The following is a 20,115-nucleotide window of genomic DNA, read 5'->3' as shown; positions in this document are numbered from 1 at the left end:
TGGTGTAAAGCGCATGGAGGTATTCTCTAGTTTTGGCACACGCTGCAGTGTAAACAAGTCCAAGGGTATGCTCACTTTTATTTAAGCTCTTGTCTCTTTGCTATAGGTAACCCTACATCTACAAAGCCAGTCATACTAGGTTACATACTAACTATGGATATGGTTTGTATTTTAGGTGATGACCATTTTAACGGTGTTGTATCCGTCTATCTATACGAATATAAAATGTATCTCTGTCTAATGAATACCTATGTTTGCTAAAAATAAATATCTTGCCATTTACTCTTCGTGTAACATCACATTGTCCCCTTGAGACCTTTTTTGGACCATCTCTAGAATTCCTTACTGGACGTATTGCTCGCATTGTAGTTGTCATGCTTCTGTTCTTACTTTGTCTGAGGGGCTTATTTCCCCATTACGGCCATGTAGTCCTGTAATGATAGAACTGTGATTTTTTTTTTTGATAAATAAAGCTATATGCAGGTTTTTTAAGATTGGACGTATTCGCGCCTTTACTCTTGAAGGTTGTTGTTAGTCTTGGGATATGCCCCGTATCATGCTTTGAGGACGTTTTGTAGTTTCATGTGCATGAGGCCGAAGGGATTGTAAACCTTAACCCCTTAATGACCAGGCTGGACGAGTTGTATTTTCAATTGCACCATTTTTAGATGCATACAATATATCGATTAACTTTTATTAACTTTATTTCAGGAGAGGATTGAAAATAAGCAGCTATTCCAGCATTGAGTTTCACGTTATAAATTGACGCCGTTTACTATGCAGCGTAAATAAACATTTTCCCTTTATTCTATGGGTCGGCACGATTACGGGGATACCAAATATGTAAAGGTTTTACATGTTCTCCTACGTTTGCACAATAAAAATCCTTTTAGAAAAAAAATTACTTGTTTTTGCATCGCCGCATTCCAAGAGCCGTAACTTTTTTATTTTTCCGTCAATGTGGCCGTATGTGGGCCAAGTAGTTTTCATTAGTACTATTTTGGGGTACATCGGACTTCTTGATTAACTTTTATTTTTATGGGGGGGAATGGGAGAAAATAAACAATTTTGACTTTTTTTGCTTTTATTTTGGACGCCGTTCATCCGGCGGTTTAATTAATGTGTTCATTTTATTGTTCGAGTCGTTATGATCGCGGGGATACCACAGATGTGTATGTGTTATTTGTTTTGACACTTACTAAATAAAACCACTTTTTGGGGAAAAAAACTAACTGGTTTACTTTTTTTTTTTTAGTCCCACCAGGGGACTTCACCATGCGATCCGCTGATCGCATATATAATGCTTTGGCATACTTAGTATACTAAAGCATTATTGCCGGTCAGTGTAAAACTGAAAGGCAATCTATTATGTCATGCCTCCGGCAGTGAACCACATTACATCTGGTCGAAACAATCGTCGCCTTGTTTGCAGTCCTACATTCTCCCACTAGAGAAAAATCTTTTTCACCACAACTTTGTGCGTGGGCCACTATCTTTTTCTATGTATATACAAGTTTTTGACACTGCTACCACTGACTTGAGCATCACTCATGTCGTTGCTGGCTGTGAATTTCATCAACTTCCACCCAGTATAGGTGTGAAGATTGTGTTTGGACTAGTGCCAGCTACCTTTTCTCTTATTTCACCTTATAAAAGTTGACCGCTTTCTCGGCTACCCCTGCTGCATCCTCTTCTGCATTTAGCACCTGCGCAGTAGATTATGTCACAGGGGACAGCCAAGAAAGTGGTCACGTGAGTAAATTACATTACTGCCACCCTCTTGCTATGGACGCAGGGACCGTGGCTCTACACTGTTTACATAGTCCGTAGATGGTTAGTCAAGGGCCTTCTAGCAAGCAGCTGGGGTAAAGTATGAGTAATTTTAATGTCTATGTTTAACAGTTTAAGAGCTTTTAGGAAAAAGTTTAAAAGGGTTGGCCACTTTATAAACCTATAAGGAATTTGAAATTCTATAATTTGTCCTACTTTATTATCAAACTAACACTGATAGAAGGTAATGAAAATTAATCTAACATTCTCAAATCTTTAAAGGGGTTATCAAACTTTAAAAATATTAAATAAAACCAGAATACCCTTGAGGCATCATTCACTCGTGCCCCATGTGTGCTTTCTTATACGGTTTGTTCAGTTTTTCGCATTATCATAGTCTTTTATGGCGGCATTGTTTACAGGCACCACTTAAAGGAACAGTGTCACCACAATTTTTTTTTTAATATGTTAAAGATGTTAGTGCTTTATTAAAAACGTTTGGATTAATTTGTGTGTTACTTTTTTTTATTTTTACACTTTTTCTTCCCTATGGGGGCTGCCATTTTTTTTTCCATTTCTGTATGTGTCGATTAACGACACATACAGACATGGAATACGGCAGCTCCAGTCCCATAGGGACTGCGAACGGGGCCCGTTCCATCCACTATCATGTACGCCGCTGTGTGGGAACGGCGCATGCGCCGCTCCCACACAGTTCAATTTGAAATGCGTGCCGTCCGGCGCCATTTTCCTGTGGACCGGAAGTCGCACCCGGACAGTAATATTACTACTTCCGGTCGCGGCTTCCGGACTTGTGCACATGGAGCAGCGGCAGCAGACGGAGCGGATGGACCGGAGGGAGCGGCGGCGACTGGAGCAGGTAAGGGATTTCTATGTATGTTTGTGTTTCAGTGTGTGTTTACTACTGTATGTAAACCTACTACACTGTGTGTTAGCTCAAAAAATGGCGACACACAGTGTAGGAAGTTAGACCGTTCAAACCCCTCGTTTCTCCCGGCACTAGCCAGGATAAAGATGGGGGGGATGCTGAGAGCTCACTAGAGCGAGGGATTTGTACCCAATTTTGCAGCATAAAGCAATGTGGTTGCTTTACCACATGCAATGCTGCAATTTTGGGAATGGCTCCATCTAGTGAGCAGCAATGGAAAATATTATAAATTAGAATCCAGTTGAATCCAATTTATAATATTTTCTGACTCGTGAAAAAAAAATAAAAAATTAGAACAATGTTTAATCACCTACACACTAATTGTTTAACTAAAAAAAAAAAAAAATGTTTTGCTGGCAACACATTCCCTTTAAGAAACCTGTGCTGCTCTGCTAGAACTACATCTCCCATAACATAGCGCTCTTGCATTCCTGCTTTGAAAGTCCACCCTCCCGCTCCAGATCTAATCAAGTTACCACATGATCCGTGAGGTTTTGTTTAGGGGATATAGTGCTTTCTGGAGGAAAAGTCACACGAACTATGACTTTTTATATTTTGTGAATTCAGCAAGGGAAGTGACAAGTGATCCAAATACAAAGCGTAACTAATGAAGCATGCAGCGTGGAATGTGGCCACGTGACCCAATTTTGGAGAGGTGTCCCTGAGCATCTGGCCAGTGCAAATTAAATTAGTAAGTTTGTTGATTGGTGCAAGGCGTAAAACTGTTGTAGATATAAAAGTTTTAAAAGGCTGGGTAATACTTTAAGGGCAGCATTTGAACTCCATATGATACAGTATAACAAACTAACGAGAATTTTGTAGCGGATGATGTATTTAGTTGGCTAAACTCAGCGGAGAGCAGCACTATGTATGTATGTATGTAGCTTCTGAACGCAAACAAGTGTGGTCATTCACTCACAACAAACTAATATATTAAGAGGAATTACAACAATGTACTGTATATTAGAAAGTTGTACAACTTATTTATATAGTGAGTAAGCTTTATTTATATAAAGCCGGAAAGCCCATTTAATTTGATGTGGAAACAAATACATACATACCTAGGTATGCAGGCAAGATATGATAGAAGCCTCCTAAGATCTTCTTGTCTTATTCTATCATGATTGCTTCGTGCTGGAAAAGTTAAAACGGGACCTCCTCTTTTATCTCTACCACCTGTATGAAAAACATATCATTTCAAATGTTTAATCTCGAAGCCTTGTAACCTAAATAACCCACAATGAAACAAAAAACAAAACAAAAAAAAAAAAAAGTTGAGACCTACTAAAAGAAAATTTTAAATTTAGAGAATAAAAAGGATTCTAATTCTGCCGAGAAGTCAAAACCAAAAAAGCTAAGGCAGGACTACTGACAGGTTCTAATGACATGTCCCCTTCTGTCAGATGAAGTGTGGTGTTGCTAACCTCCTTTAGACAACTTGTCCAAAAATCAGACCGCTAAAATTTATTACTGAAAATAAAATGGTTGGCACGAGCTCAAAAGCTGAGCCCGCACCAATTAGCCGCAGATGTCAGCTGTTACAGTTGACTCCCTACTGTAACAGCAGGTACTGGAGCTATCTCCAACCCCCGCCATTGAACCCTTAGATTCGGTGGCCAAAAGCAATTGTAGCATCTAGGTAGTATCTAAACGCTAACCGATCAGCACAACTGCGACACGATTGCGGGGGTGCCGTTAGCTACTATGGCGACCAGAGGCGCAACCTTTGCCTCCAGATCTGCAGAGTATGGAAACCTACTACGCCCACTCAAGGTGAGGCCCAAAAGGCTTCCTGTCAGCACCATACATGCGACAAGAAGATGGAGCGGCTTCAGTAGCTGTGCCCACACCATCAGCAATGGGTGTTCGCTGTATGTTACGGCTGACACCCTGCTGTAACGGGAGGGACCAGAGATAGCTCTGATCCCTGCCATTAACCCTTAAATGCCGTAGTCAAAAAAGTGACCATGCCATCTAAAGGGGTTTGTAGCCGATCAGCATACCGGTGACAAGATTGCGTGGGTGCCGATGATTGCTTTGGCAACCAGAGGCCTAACAATGGACTCCTGGTCTGCTATGTACGGAAGCCTGTTAGGGCCCAACCGTAGGCCGAGCCTAGTAGGCTTGCCGTCCATGTAAGACGGACAGTTCTAATAAGTTGCACTATGTAGGTAGTGCAATGTACAGTGCATTCAGAAAGTCTTCAGACCCTTTCAATTTTTTTACATTTTGTTATGTTGAGGCCTTGTGCTAAAACAAAAAGAAATTAAAATTTTTCCTCATCATTCTGCACTTAATACCCCATAATGACAAAGTGAAAACAGAATATTAGTCATCTTTGCTAATTTATGAAAAGGAAAAACTAAAATATTGCATTGATATAAGTATTCAGACCCATTACTTAGTTGAAGCACCTTTGGCAGCGATAACAGCCTGTAGACTTCTTGGGTATGATGCCACAAGTTTACACACATGGATTTGGAGATTTTCTGCCATTCTACTCTGCAGATCCTCAAGCTCTGTCAGGTTGGATGGGGACCGTCGGTGGACGGCCACTTTCAGTACTCTCCAGAGACGCTCGATTGGGTTCAAGGCAGTGCTCTGGCTGGGCCACTCAAGGAAATTCACAGAGTTGTCCCTAAACCACTCCTGTGTGGTCTTGGCTGTGTACTTAGGGTCGTTGTCTTGTGGGAAGGTGAACCTTCAGCCTAGTCTGCGGTACAAAGCACTCTGGGTCAGGTTTTAATTAAGAATCTCTCGGTACTTTGCTCCATTCATCTTTCCCTCAACCTTAAAACGTCTCTCTGTCTCAGCTGCTGAAAAACATCCCCACAGCATGATGCTGCCACCACCATGCTTCACTGTAAGGATGGTAATGGGCAGGTGATGAGCAGTGCCTGGTTCCCTCCAGACATGAAGCTTAGAATTTAGGCCAAAAACTTTCAATGTTGGTTTCATCAGACCACAGAATCTCGTTTCCCACAGTCAGAGTCCTTTAGGTGCTTTTTTGCAAACTCCAGGTGGGCTTTCATGTGTCTTTTACGGAGGAGAGGCTTCTTTCTGGCCACTCTGCCATAAAGCACACATTGGTGGAGTGCTGCAGTGATGGTTGACCTTCTGGAAGTTGATCTCATCTGCACACAGGATCTATGGAGCTCAGTCAGAGTGACCATTGGGTTGTTGATCACTTCTTTTACCAAGGGCCTTCTCCAATCAGTTTGTTGGGGTGGCCAGCTCTAGGAAGAGCCCTGGTTGTTCCAAACTTTTTCCATTTAAGAATTATGGAGGCCAATGTGCACTTGGAAACTTAAAGTGCAGCAGAAATAATTTTGTACTCTTCTTCAGATCTGTGCATTCTCACAATCCTGTCTCTAAGCTCTACAGGCAGTTCTTTCCTCCTCATGGCTTGATTTTTGCTCCGATTTGCATTGTTAGCTGTGAGACATTATATAGACAGAGGTGTGTCTTTCCAAATCATGTCCAAATCAAATGAATTTAGCACAAGTGGACTCCAATCAAGGTGTAGAAACATTTCAAAGATGATGTAGAGAAATGGGAGGTCCCCACAGCTAAATTTCAAGTGTCAAAGCAAAGGGTCTGAATACTGAAAGCCATAACTTTTCATCGTTTGAGCGGTGGGAGGGCTTACTTTTTGTGGGACGAGCAGTAGTTTTTATTAGCACCACTTTTTTGGTACATACGATTTTTTTATCACTTTTTATTTCATTCTTTTTAGCGCTATGGTGAGCAAAAGACAACGATTCTGGAGTTTTACATTAAAAAAATGTATGCCGTTCACTGTGTGAGTGAAATAATGCTATATTGTAATAGTTTCGTACTTTTACGGACGCAGCTATACCAATGTCTATTATTTTTACATTGTTCTTGGGGCAAAAAATGGGAAAAGGGTTCTTTTTTTAACTTAAAAAAAAAATAAAAATGTTTTTTTTTTTTTTTACACATTTTATTAGTTCCCCTAGGAACCACTGCAATACATGGATGAGTTATGAAAACCGTAGCATGCTACGCTGTTTCCATAACTACTATTCAGTTCTATGGGAGTTACGGAAACTGCGTAGCTCAGCAAGTTACTCTGTTTCCGTAACTCAACCATGTAACCAGGAAGTGGCCGCAAGACAGCGGAGGCGGGTAAGAACGAATGGGGTTTAGGGGGCCCCGTTCTAGAGATAGATGCGGGTCCCAGAGGTGGGCCCCGCATCTGACATTTATGACTTATCCTGTGGATAGGTCATACATGTCCTTCATGGGAAAACCCCTATAAATGCAGCGGTCGCTATTGACCGTGGCATTTAACTAGTTAAACGGCCAGGAACAGCGCGATCGCTGTTCCTGGTCGTTAGAGCAGCGTGTCAGAAGACACCTGCAGTGTATGGAGCAGGCTCAGTGCGTGAGCCCGCTCCATACATCATCCCCTCACCGCTCCATGATGTGCCGGTACAGCACGGGTAGGAAAGGGGTTAAGTAAGGAGCGGTCAGGGGGCCCGGCGCTGCCAGATCCCTTGACTGCCGACTATAAGACGTAGGGACTTTTTAGCAAGATTTATTCTTGCTAAAAACTGTGTCTTATAGTCCGAAAAATACAGTAATTGATTATAACTTCTGTGTTCCCCGGCAGGGAACAGGTTAACAGAATCTATAATCAATTATGCGCTGCATCCCTCTCTGCCCGTCACCACCTCAGAGGGTCTAAATTGCAGCAGGGCCAGGCAGATAGCGCCGAACGGGCACTCTGGAGCAAGAATACATTAGTGTGTGAAGTCTGAGCAGGACCCTGTGGAGTACCGGCCCCACGATGGGGTCTTAAATAAATTACAATAAGGCTTGATTCACACGACCATGAAAAATGGTCCGTGTGTCAACCAGATATCCCGGCCCGATCACGGTACATGTGAACGGTACCCGTGGCATCAGTAATTTAGGCTACAATCACACAACAGTGAAAAAAATGGCAATTAAAAATGTATCAATTGTCAGTTTTTCATGTCAATTTTGCATCCGTGTCTCCAAATGGATTTCCTTTGTCAGGGTTTCTTTTTGTGTCCAAATCCCCTGAAAACACCACAGTGCCCATGTAGATACCGCCACAGTGCCGCCACCCCCCCCATATAGTGCCACACACCCTTGTAGATTGCAGCACCACCCCCTCCCTTGTAAATCTCACCCCCACATGTAGATCGCACCCCCACCCCCTATCGTAGATCGCACTCCCACCCCTTCCTTGTAGATAGTGCGACTGTAGCTGCCACTAGGAGCTGAATCCCCGACCTAGACTAGAGGTTGCCGCACTCTGACTGGGTATTCAGCTCCTAGAGGCGGTTACAGTGGTGCTATCTACAAGACCGGGGGGGGGGGGGTGCTGCAATCTGCAAGAGGGGGTGGATGTGACATCTATAAGGGGGGTTAGTATCTACAGGGCGGTGTGGCTATTTATGCTAGGAGTCCCTTCTTCCCCAATGAACAGCAGTTCCGTGGGGAAGCAGGGACATAATGGGGCGCAGTTGGGCAGACCAGGCAGAGCTGCCTCCTGCAGCATGGCGCCACTAAAGAATCAATTCAACAATTCTGTTAAAAAACAATCGTCTGAGGCCTTGAGGGCCTATTAATCGCCCACACCTAGTCTGAACAACAAAACACCTAAAAAATCAAAAGCGCCACATGTATCCAAAAATGGTACCAATAAAAACTACAGCTCATCTTGAAAAAAAACAAGCCCTCATACAGCTCTGTCATCGAAAAAATTACAAAGTTATGGTTCTCAGAACATTGCGACATAAAAAATAATTTTTTGCAAGAGAAATATTGTGCAAAAAATTGTAAAATAAAGCAAAAACTATATAAATTTCGTATCCTTGGTACTGTACTGACCCATTTGTAACGCTCGGTTAACGCTGTATGAAGAAAAAAAAGTGATATCTATGCCAGAATTGCCGTTTTTTTTATCAAATTGCCTCCCAAAAAAAAAAAAAAAGAAAGATAGAAAGTGATCAAAAAGTCGCATGCATCCCAAAATGGTACCAATAAAAGCAACAGCACGCCCCACACAAAAACAAAAAAAAACAAAAAGACAGCCCTCATACCACTAGGACAATGAAAAACTAATATAAGTTACCACTCCCATAATTGAGGAAAGAAAAAAAAAAATTATGCAGTTGTGCAGGCTTGAGGGGAACAGATCTTCTGCTTCAAGAGATTATCAAGGGCCCGATATTAGGGAACCGGGAGAGAACAAATATATCTGCTGGAAGCGAGGGTGCCAGTATTATACCAGGACAACATTTTTCCAGCAAAATTCTCAAAAATGCAATGGTGTAGAGAGTGTACCAAAAAGGAACAAGAAAGGACACCATTTATAAGTGTGAGATACTGGCCTGTGCAGAAAAGATCGATTCATAGCATAACAAACATCCATGGATTATTTTTTTACCCCATTATTCGATTACCTGATTATGCCCCGATGTACTCTGCACAGCTTACATATGCCCCCACATTATAAAACTTAAATACCAGTAATACTCAAAACAAAAACCACACTCCAAAAGCAAAATAGCGCTCCCTCCCTTCTGAGCCCTACAGTGTGCCCAAACAGCAGTTTACTTCCACATATATGGCATCGCCATACCCGGGAGAACACTTTTAACAGTTTTTGGGGTGTGTATCTCCAGTGGCACAAACTGGGCACAACACGTTTGCCACTAAAATGGAATAGCTAGAGAAAAAGTGCAATTTTTACTTTGCACCATCCGCAGCGCAATAATTTATGGGAAAAGACCTGTGGGATCAAAATGCTCACTACACCCCTTATTAAATGCCTTGAGGGGTGAAGTTTCCAAAATGGGGGTCACTTCTCAGGGATTTCTTTTATTATTTCACATCAGGGCCTCGGCACCTGTGAACCAATACTTTGTAAATCGCCAAAATAGGCCTCAATTTTGCGTGGTGCTTTTTGGCTCCTTAGACCTGTCGATCGTCCAGGCAAAAGATTAGGCCACATGTAGGGTGTTTCTAAAACCGGGAAACAGGATAATAATTAAAGAGCTGTCTTTTCATGGTGGCACAAGCTGAGCACCACATATTGGACACTGAAATGGCATATCCATGGAAAAATTGAAATTTTCACTCTCCCACAAATTAGTGTACACTCGATGTTGCAAACACCTGTGGGGGTAAACATGCTCACTTCACCCCTAGGTGAATACCTTGAGGGGCGTAGTTTCCAAACTGAGGACACTTCTTGGGGGTTGCCACTGTTTTGGTCCCACATGGGCTTTGCAAATGCGACATGGTGCCCAGAAAAATAATCCAGCAAAATATGTGCCCCAAAAGCCAAATGACGCGCCCTGCCATGTGCCCAGGCAGCAGTTTATGACCACATATGGGGTATTCCCGTACTCTGGAGAGTTGTTTGCAAATGTTGGGGGGGTGCTCCTTTATTTGCGGAGAAGATGAAAAATTGTAACCTAAAGCTATGTCTTCTTGAAAAAAAAAAAAAATTAATTGGTTTTATTTTCACTGCCCAATTCTAACAAAATCTATCAAACACCTCTGGGATCAAAATGCTCACTACACCCATAGATGAATTCCTCAAGGGGTGAAGTTTTTAAAAAAAAGGAGTCACTTTGAGAGTTCTCTCTGTACTGGTACCTTAGGGGGCTTTGCAAAAGCGACATGGTGCCGAGAAAGCAATTCAGCAAAACCTGCACTCCAAAAGCCAAACGGCGCGCCTTACCTTCTGAACCCTGCCATGTGCCCATACAGCAGATTATGACCACACATGGGGTATTTCCGTACTCTGCAGTAGTTGCTTTACAGACGTTGGGGGGCTTTTTCTTTATTCCTTGTGGAAATAGTATTTTTTAGCTAAAACATCTTATTAAAAAAATTCTATGAAACACCTGTGGGGTCAAAATGCTCACTACACCCCTAGATCAATTCCTTGTGGGTGTAGTTTCCAAAATGGGGTCTTTTTTTGGGTGTTTCCTTTGGCACCACAAGACCTCTTCAAACCGGACATGGTGCCTAAAATATAATCGAATTAAAAAAAAAAGGCCCCAAATTCCACTAGGTGCTTCTTTGCTTCTAAGGCCTCGTGTACACTTCCAACATCGTTTTCACGGCCGTTTTTGACGGATCCGTGTGCCCGTTTTAGCGGCCGTGTGCACTCTGTGTTTCCGTTTCCGAGCGCCGAGCATGGTATTGTCCAGGGTGCTGAAAAAGCATGGTTGTTCAGCGCTAGTCACTGTACAGGGTGCTGAAAGAGTAAATGGGCTGCACTGATCGGCGGTAACTTTTTCAGCACCCTGGACAGTAGCATGCTCGCCGCTCGGAAAATACAAATACATTAAAAAAAAAGTTCATACTTCCTTTCCAGTACATCCCTCATGACAGCACTACAGGAGGTTGCCCTCTTGACCTCTGTAGGGACAGGAAGACAGAGAGGTTAAAAGGCCCCTCCCACCACCCACTTGCCAGTGTTCTTCCTGTCCCCACAAGGGTCAAGAGCAGAGAGCGTCGCTCCTGTATTAGTGCAGGAAAGAAACTCGGGCAGGGGGCAATATCGGGGGGTCCGTGCACTCCCCCTTCTCTTCCCCCTAAAGCCCAGGCTAACACCCCTAAAACGACGGGTCCCTTAGCTCCCTCCCTGAGACACCTACCGGAGGAATCCTAGGCAGGGTTCTGGTAGTGTGTGGGGGCTGGGGTTTCCCAAGCAGGCTTCGGCCGGGCCGCGGACCAGGCGGGGACCGGCAGCTCCATAGGCATGGACGCACCGGCAGGGATCCTCGCTGCACCGCATAGCAAGCCTCAGTCGCCGGCTATGGCGGCTGCACTCCAGGTACACGCTGGACGAATAGCCGACCGGAAATGACGTCGCACTACTTCCGGTCCGCGGCCATCTTGGAAGGCGGGAAATTCAAAACGCCCACATTTAAAGGGACACGCACAGGTATGTAGTTAGAGCTGATAACTCTAACTTGGATTAATTTTTGGTGGATTGCATATTGCATTGCCTGTCGCGGTATAGAACTTCCTCGTCCTGAAGGAACTCCAGATATGTCCCAGGGTCACGTGAGTCTCACCCTTGGGGAAGGGTATGACCCCTTATGTATGTACACCTTACTTTACCTACCTTCTGTTTTCTCTAGGAAAAAGATTCCTCTCAGAGACAAACTGATAAAAAGAAGGTTAAAAAATGTGCGACTTGTGCAAAAAAATTGCCGGAGTCCCATAGAAAACAATTGTATTGCAAAAATACTAAAGGAGGAACAACCAACGTTCATGTCCGAACTTAGGACTATGATTCGTGAAGAAGTGGGTCAGTCAGTAGCCTCCCTCGCCCCTCCGCAAGAAACTCCCTCACACTCCCGGGCAAAAAGACCGCGGATTGAAGTGGATCAAAAATATTGGCCTCCTTCTCAGGGGTCGGACTCTGAGCAGGAGTGCTACTACCTATCGGAGGATGAGTTAGAAGAAAGCGAGGAACTCTTGCCTTCAACTTCTTCCACTCAAGAGAAAAAAATTTTCTTCTCTTCCGAAATGTCGGATACCTTAATTCAAGCAATACGGGAAACTAAGGATATTCCCGAAGAAGACCAACCACATACCATCCAGGATGAGATGTTTGGAGGTCTAACGGAAAAAAGAAAACAAGGGTTTTTCCGGTAAACGAAAATCTTAAAAGAATGGGGCTCTCTCAAATGCTGCTAGAAGAGCATTATGGCTCAAAATGTGGTCAGGTGATACGAAGTCCAAAAACAAGTTGTGTTCTATCCCATTTACAGGGTCTCTGATGTTCGGTCCTCTCCTTGATAACATGCTGGAGAGTGCAACAGATAGGAAAAAGGGGTTTCCTGAAGAGAAACCAAAAAAACCCCCTCAGTTTGGAAGATTTCGCCAACAGAGGGATCCTACCTCACAGAACTACAGCGGGAAAGGGAAGTCCGGTCGCTGGAGTTACCCCAAAGGAAAAAGGGGTCGAGGATATCTCCTTAACCCAAATAATTCATTCCAGCCCTCAAAGCAATGACGCCAAGAGTGTGGGGGGAAGACTCCTACATTTTTATCCCAAATGGTCGAGAATAACCCAGAACCCCTGGGTTCTAAAGATAATAGAAGAAGGATACAAAATAGAATTTTCCTCCATTCCTCCAGAGAAATTCCTAGTAACCCAGTACCAAGCAAAAGATCTTCATCAGATCCTTATTCAGGACGTCCAGAAACTACTCAGATTGAGAGCCATTTCTCCAGTTCCCCACAACGAAATATGCAAAGGCCACTATTCAAAAATCTTCTTGGTCAAAAAACCAAACGGTTCCTACAGGACAATAATCAACCTGAAGGTCCTAAACAAATGGGTGAATTATCGGAAATTCAAGATGGAGTCTATCAGATCGACTATTCCTCTAATAAGGGAAGAGGCATCAATGTGTACGATCGATTTAAAGGATGCGTATTATCACGTTCCTATCCACCCCGCGTACCAGAGATTCCTCAGATTCGCAATTCAGGACAGTCCTTCCATTCTCCACTTCCAGTTTGTCTGCCTCCCCTTCGGCCTTTCCTCCGCCCCCAGAATTTTTACAAAAATTATGGCAGAGATCATGGCATTCATAAGAAATCAAGGTATAGTAATTATCCCATATCTAGACGACTTCTTGTTGACAGCAGATACTCCGGCTATCTTAGTCAGTCATCGGTCACAGGTTCTTTCCCTCCTACAAGAATTGGGATGGATAATCAACTTTCAGAAGTAGAGTCTTCCTCCCCAGAAACAGAAGGTCTTCTTAGGAGTACTGCTGGACTCCTCCCTTCAGCATTCCTTCCTCCCAAGAGAGAAACAAATACTCCTACTGGCAGAAGTAAGAAAATTTTGGGGGAAAGACGCCTGGTTCCATAAGGGAATGTATGCGGATGTTGGGAATGATGACGTCTTGCATCCAATCTATTCCATGGAGCCAATTTCACTCCAGACCCTTACAGAATCTGATCTTGTCCCGGTGGGATCGAAAACAAAACTCCCTGAATTTAAAAATTCAAATTTCCGAGACTGTGAAATCATCCCTCCTGTGGTGGCTCTGCACAAACAACATAGACAAGGGAGTCCCCTGGAGAACTTCTCCTTATGTAGTGATTACCACAGATGCCAGCAAACACGGCTGGGGGTCAGTAATCCAAGACCAACACTTTCAGGGCACATGGACTGTTCAAATGAAGATGATGTCCTCAAACTTCAAAGAACTAAGAGCCGTATGGGAGACACTTATAAGAGCTTCACCCACCATAAAAGGGAAGCATATAAGAATTTTATCGGACAACACGACAGCAGTGTCCTTTCTTCGCCATCAAGGGGGAACAAGACACACTCTTCTTCAGGCCCTCTCTGCACAAATTTTCAGTTGGGCAGAAGAAAACGTCCTATCAGTCATGGCAGTCCACCTAAAAGGCTCAGAGAACCTATCAGCAGATTTCCTGAGTCGGGAAAAAGTAGACCCTGGAGAATGGTCCCTAAACAGGGAAGTCTTTCTGTCCCTAACCCGAAATTGGGGTTATCCACAAATAGACCTGTTTGCCACGAGGAAGAACACTCAAGTAGAGACATTCTTCTCCCTAAATCTCAGAGACAACCCATTGGGAGTAGATGCATTGTCCCAACCCTGGGACATGGATCTGGCCTATGCCTTTCCTCTAATACCAATGGTATTAAGAAAAATCCAGGAAGATTTGACAAAGCTCATCATTATTCTTCCCTATTGGCCAAAAAGAAGTTGGTTTCCAATCGTACAATACCTAGCGTTGGAAGACCCTATCATGCTCCCAGTCAGGGAGAATCTTCTCTCCCAGGGTCCCTTATTCTTCCAGGGAATAGAAACTCTGAAATTGTCAGCCTGGATCCTGAAAGGCAGATCTTGAGGAACCACGGTCTGTCAGATGAGGTAATTTAGACTATCTTATCAAGTCATAAAGAAGTTACCTCTAAAATCTATCAAAAGATTTGGAAGAAATTCTGTTCCTGGCATGGAAACCCAGGACCAGACCCCTTTTCTCCCAACATTGCGAAAATCCTAGATTTCTTACAATCGGGATTCAAAAAAGGACTTAGCCCTAGTACCTTAAAAGTACAGATTTCAGCCTTAGGTAATTTTTTTAACACTCCTCTGGCGGAACATCGGTGGATCAGAAGATTCACCCAAGCGGTCTCTAAACTGAAACCTTCCCTAAAGAAATCAGTTCCTACCTGGGATTTGAATGTGGTGTTAACGACTCTTTGTGAGCCCCCCTTTGAGCCGCTCGACGAAATTAGTATGCATTTTTTAACTCTAAAAGCTGCATTCTTAGTCGCTATTACTTCAGCAAGAAGGATTGGAGAAATCCAATCTCTGTCAGTCATAGAACCGTACCTAAAAGTACAAGAGGATAAGATCATCCTAAAGCTGGACCCTTCCTTTATTCCAAAGGTATCTACTGCTTTCCATAGAGAACAAGAAATAATTCTACCTTCCTTTTATCCAGATCCAAAAAACCAACAAGAAGAAAAATTCCATTGCCTGGATGTCAGGCGAACAATTCTTCAGTATCTGGATAGAACCTCCTCCTGGAGACAAGATAAAAATCTATTTGTCCTGTTTGGGGGAAAGAATAGAGGAAAGAAAGCCTCAAAAGGCTCTCTAGCGAGATGGGTAAAAACCACCATACAAGAAGCCTACAAGTCCCAAGGACTATGTGCCCCACAAGGCATCAGAGCCCATTCAACGAGGGCAGTTTCAGCATCCTGGGCAGAAAGAAGAGAAGCCTCTATGGACCAAATCTGCAGAGCTGCCACTTGGTCAAGCCATCCTATGTTTTACAAACATTATAGGCTCGATCACAGGCTGCAGCGGCCTCTGCAGCCAATCACAGGCTGCAGCGGCCTCTGCAGCCAATCACAGGCTGCAGCGGCCTCTGCAGCCAATCACAGGCTGCAGCGGCCTCTGCAGCCAATCACAGGCTGCAGCGGCCTCTGCAGCCAATCACAGGCTGCAGCGGCCTCTGCAGCCAATCACAGGCTGCAGCGGCCTCTGCAGCCAATCACAGGCTGCAGCGGCCTCTGCAGCCAATCACAGGCTGCAGCGGCCTCTGCAGCCAATCACAGGCTGCAGCGGCCTCTGCAGCCAATCACAGGCTGCAGCGGCCTCTGCAGCCAATCACAGGCTGCAGCGGCCTCTGCAGCCAATCACAGGCTGCAGCGGCCTCTGCAGCCAATCACAGGCTGCAGCGGCCTCTGCAGCCAATCACAGGCTGCAGCGGCCTCTGCAGCCAATCACAGGCTGCAGCGGCCTCTGCAGCCAATCACAGGCTGCAGCGGCCTCTGCAGCCAATCACAGGCTGCAGCGGCCTCTGCAGCCAATCACAGGCTGCAGCGGCCTCTGCAGCCAATCACAGGCTGCAGCGGCCTCTGCAGCCAATCACAGGCTGCAGCGGCCTCTGCAGCCAATCACAGGCTGCAGCGGCCTCTGCAGCCAATCACAGGCTGCAGCGGCCTCTGCAGCCAATCACAGGCTGCAGCGGCCTCTGCAGCCAATCACAGGCTGCAGCGGCCTCTGCAGCCAATCACAGGCTGCAGCGGCCTCTGCAGCCAATCACAGGCTGCAGCGGCCTCTGCAGCCAATCACAGGCTGCAGCGGCCTCTGCAGCCAATCACAGGCTGCAGCGGCCTCTGCAGCCAATCACAGGCTGCAGCGGCCTCTGCAGCCAATCACAGGCTGCAGCGGCCTCTGCAGCCAATCACAGGCTGCAGCGGCCTCTGCAGCCAATCACAGGCTGCAGCGGCCTCTGCAGCCAATCACAGGCTGCAGCGGCCTCTGCAGCCAATCACAGGCTGCAGCGGCCTCTGCAGCCAATCACAGGCTGCAGCGGCCTCTGCAGCCAATCACAGGCTGCAGCGGCCTCTGCAGCCAATCACAGGCTGCAGCGGCCTCTGCAGCCAATCACAGGCTGCAGCGGCCTCTGCAGCCAATCACAGGCTGCAGCGGCCTCTGCAGCCAATCACAGGCTGCAGCGGCCTCTGCAGCCAATCACAGGCTGCAGCGGCCTCTGCAGCCAATCACAGGCTGCAGCGGCCTCTGCAGCCAATCACAGGCTGCAGCGGCCTCTGCAGCCAATCACAGGCTGCAGCGGCCTCTGCAGCCAATCACAGGCTGCAGCGGCCTCTGCAGCCAATCACAGGCTGCAGCGGCCTCTGCAGCCAATCACAGGCTGCAGCGGCCTCTGCAGCCAATCACAGGCTGCAGCGGCCTCTGCAGCCAATCACAGGCTGCAGCGGCCTCTGCAGCCAATCACAGGCTGCAGCGGCCTCTGCAGCCAATCACAGGCTGCAGCGGCCTCTGCAGCCAATCACAGGCTGCAGCGGCCTCTGCAGCCAATCACAGGCTGCAGCGGCCTCTGCAGCCAATCACAGGCTGCAGCGGCCTCTGCAGCCAATCACAGGCTGCAGCGGCCCCTGCAGCCAATCACAGGCTGCAGCGGCCCCTGCAGCCAATCACAGGCTGCAGCGGCCCCTGCAGCCAATCACAGGCTGCAGCGGCCCCTGCAGCCAATCACAGGCTGCAGCGGCCCCTGCAGCCAATCACAGGCTGCAGCGGCCCCTGCAGCCAATCACAGGCTGCAGCGGCCCCTGCAGCCAATCACAGGCTGCAGCGGCCCCTGCAGCCAATCACAGGCTGCAGCGGCCCCTGCAGCCAATCACAGGCTGCAGCGGCCCCTGCAGCCAATCACAGGCTGCAGCGGCCCCTGCAGCCAATCACAGGCTGCAGCGGCCCCTGCAGCCAATCACAGGCTGCAGCGGCCCCTGCAGCCAATCACAGGCTGCAGCGGCCCCTGCAGCCAATCACAGGCTGCAGCGGCCCCTGCAGCCAATCACAGGCTGCAGCGGCCCCTGCAGCCAATCACAGGCTGCAGCGGCCCCTGCAGCCAATCACAGGCTGCAGCGGCCCCTGCAGCCAATCACAGGCTGCAGCGGCCCCTGCAGCCAATCACAGGCTGCAGCGGCCCCTGCAGCCAATCACAGGCTGCAGCGGCCCCTGCAGCCAATCACAGGCTGCAGCGGCCCCTGCAGCCAATCACAGGCTGCAGCGGCCCCTGCAGCCAATCACAGGCTGCAGCGGCCCCTGCAGCCAATCACAGGCTGCAGCGGCCCCTGCAGCCAATCACAGGCTGCAGCGGCCCCTGCAGCCAATCACAGGCTGCAGCGGCCCCTGCAGCCAATCACAGGCTGCAGCGGCCCCTGCAGCCAATCACAGGCTGCAGCGGCCCCTGCAGCCAATCACAGGCTGCAGCGGCCCCTGCAGCCAATCACAGGCTGCAGCGGCCCCTGCAGCCAATCACAGGCTGCAGCGGCCCCTGCAGCCAATCACAGGCTGCAGCGGCCCCTGCAGCCAATCACAGGCTGCAGCGGCCCCTGCAGCCAATCACAGGCTGCAGCGGCCCCTGCAGCCAATCACAGGCTGCAGCGGCCCCTGCAGCCAATCACAGGCTGCAGCGGCCCCTGCAGCCAATCACAGGCTGCAGCGGCCCCTGCAGCCAATCACAGGCTGCAGCGGCCCCTGCAGCCAATCACAGGCTGCAGCGGCCCCTGCAGCCAATCACAGGCTGCAGCGGCCCCTGCAGCCAATCACAGGCTGCAGCGGCCCCTGCAGCCAATCACAGGCTGCAGCGGCCCCTGCAGCCAATCACAGGCTGCAGCGGCCCCTGCAGCCAATCACAGGCTGCAGCGGCCCCTGCAGCCAATCACAGGCTGCAGCGGCCCCTGCAGCCAATCACAGGCTGCAGCGGCCCCTGCAGCCAATCACAGGCTGCAGCGGCCCCTGCAGCCAATCACAGGCTGCAGCGGCCCCTGCAGCCAATCACAGGCTGCAGCGGCCCCTGCAGCCAATCACAGGCTGCAGCGGCCCCTGCAGCCAATCACAGGCTGCAGCGGCCTCTGCAGCCAATCACAGGCTGCAGCGGCCCCTGCAGCCAATCACAGGCTGCAGCGGCCTCTGCAGCCAATCACAGGCTGCAGCGGCCTCTGCAGCCAATCACAGGCTGCAGCGGCCTCTGCAGCCAATCACAGGCTGCAGCGGCCTCTGCAGCCAATCACAGGCTGCAGCGGCCTCTGCAGCCAATCACAGGCTGCAGCGGCCTCTGCAGCCAATCACAGGCTGCAGCGGCCTCTGCAGCCAATCACAGGCTGCAGCGGCCTCTGCAGCCAATCACAGGCTGCAGCGGCCTCTGCAGCCAATCACAGGCTGCAGCGGCCTCTGCAGCCAATCACAGGCTGCAGCGGCCTCTGCAGCCAATCACAGGCTGCAGCGGCCTCTGCAGCCAATCACAGGCTGCAGCGGCCTCTGCAGCCAATCACAGGCTGCAGCGGCCTCTGCAGCCAATCACAGGCTGCAGCGGCCTCTGCAGCCAATCACAGGCTGCAGCGGCCTCTGCAGCCAATCACAGGCTGCAGCGGCCTCTGCAGCCAATCACAGGCTGCAGCGGCCTCTGCAGCCAATCACAGGCTGCAGCGGCCTCTGCAGCCAATCACAGGCTGCAGCGGCCTCTGCAGCCAATCACAGGCTGCAGCGGCCCCTGCAGCCAATCACAGGCTGCAGCGGCCCCTGCAGCCAATCACAGGCTGCAGCGGCCCCTGCAGCCAATCACAGGCTGCAGCGGCCCCTGCAGCCAATCACAGGCTGCAGCGGCCCCTGCAGCCAATCACAGGCTGCAGCGGCCCCTGCAGCCAATCACAGGCTGCAGCGGCCCCTGCAGCCAATCACAGGCTGCAGCGGCCCCTGCAGCCAATCACAGGCTGCAGCGGCCCCTGCAGCCAATCACAGGCTGCAGCGGCCCCTGCAGCCAATCACAGGCTGCAGCGGCCCCTGCAGCCAATCACAGGCTGCAGCGGCCCCTGCAGCCAATCACAGGCTGCAGCGGCCCCTGCAGCCAATCACAGGCTGCAGCGGCCTCTGCAGCCAATCACAGGCTGCAGCGGCCCCTGCAGCCAATCACAGGCTGCAGCGGCCCCTGCAGCCAATCACAGGCTGCAGCGGCCTCTGCAGCCAATCACAGGCTGCAGCGGCCTCTGCAGCCAATCACAGGCTGCAGCGGCCTCTGCAGCCAATCACAGGCTGCAGCGGCCTCTGCAGCCAATCACAGGCTGCAGCGGCCTCTGCAGCCAATCACAGGCTGCAGCGGCCTCTGCAGCCAATCACAGGCTGCAGCGGCCTCTGCAGCCAATCACAGGCTGCAGCGGCCTCTGCAGCCAATCACAGGCTGCAGCGGCCTCTGCAGCCAATCACAGGCTGCAGCGGCCTCTGCAGCCAATCACAGGCTGCAGCGGCCTCTGCAGCCAATCACAGGCTGCAGCGGCCTCTGCA

At 48.7% G+C, this 20,115-nt stretch overlaps 1 protein-coding gene across 3 annotated transcripts in view; it reads right to left on the bottom strand.

The window, feature by feature from the left end:
* The window catches only part of TRIO (trio Rho guanine nucleotide exchange factor), a 539,453-nt gene that overhangs the window by 489,347 nt on the left and 29,991 nt on the right, over nt 1-20,115 (bottom strand). For all 3 annotated transcript variants that reach the window (XM_075826894.1, XM_075826893.1, XM_075826892.1), the window contains exon 3: nt 3,781-3,895. In XM_075826894.1, the coding sequence (XP_075683009.1) occupies nt 3,781-3,895 (115 nt within the window). The remainder of the gene's footprint in view (nt 1-3,780; nt 3,896-20,115) is intronic.

This window comes from Rhinoderma darwinii, chromosome 5, assembly GCF_050947455.1.
Source record: "Rhinoderma darwinii isolate aRhiDar2 chromosome 5, aRhiDar2.hap1, whole genome shotgun sequence".
Lineage (NCBI taxonomy): Eukaryota > Metazoa > Chordata > Amphibia > Anura > Rhinodermatidae > Rhinoderma > Rhinoderma darwinii.
Note: the sequence above shows the minus strand (reverse complement) of the source record. Positions and strands in the feature narration are given on the sequence as shown.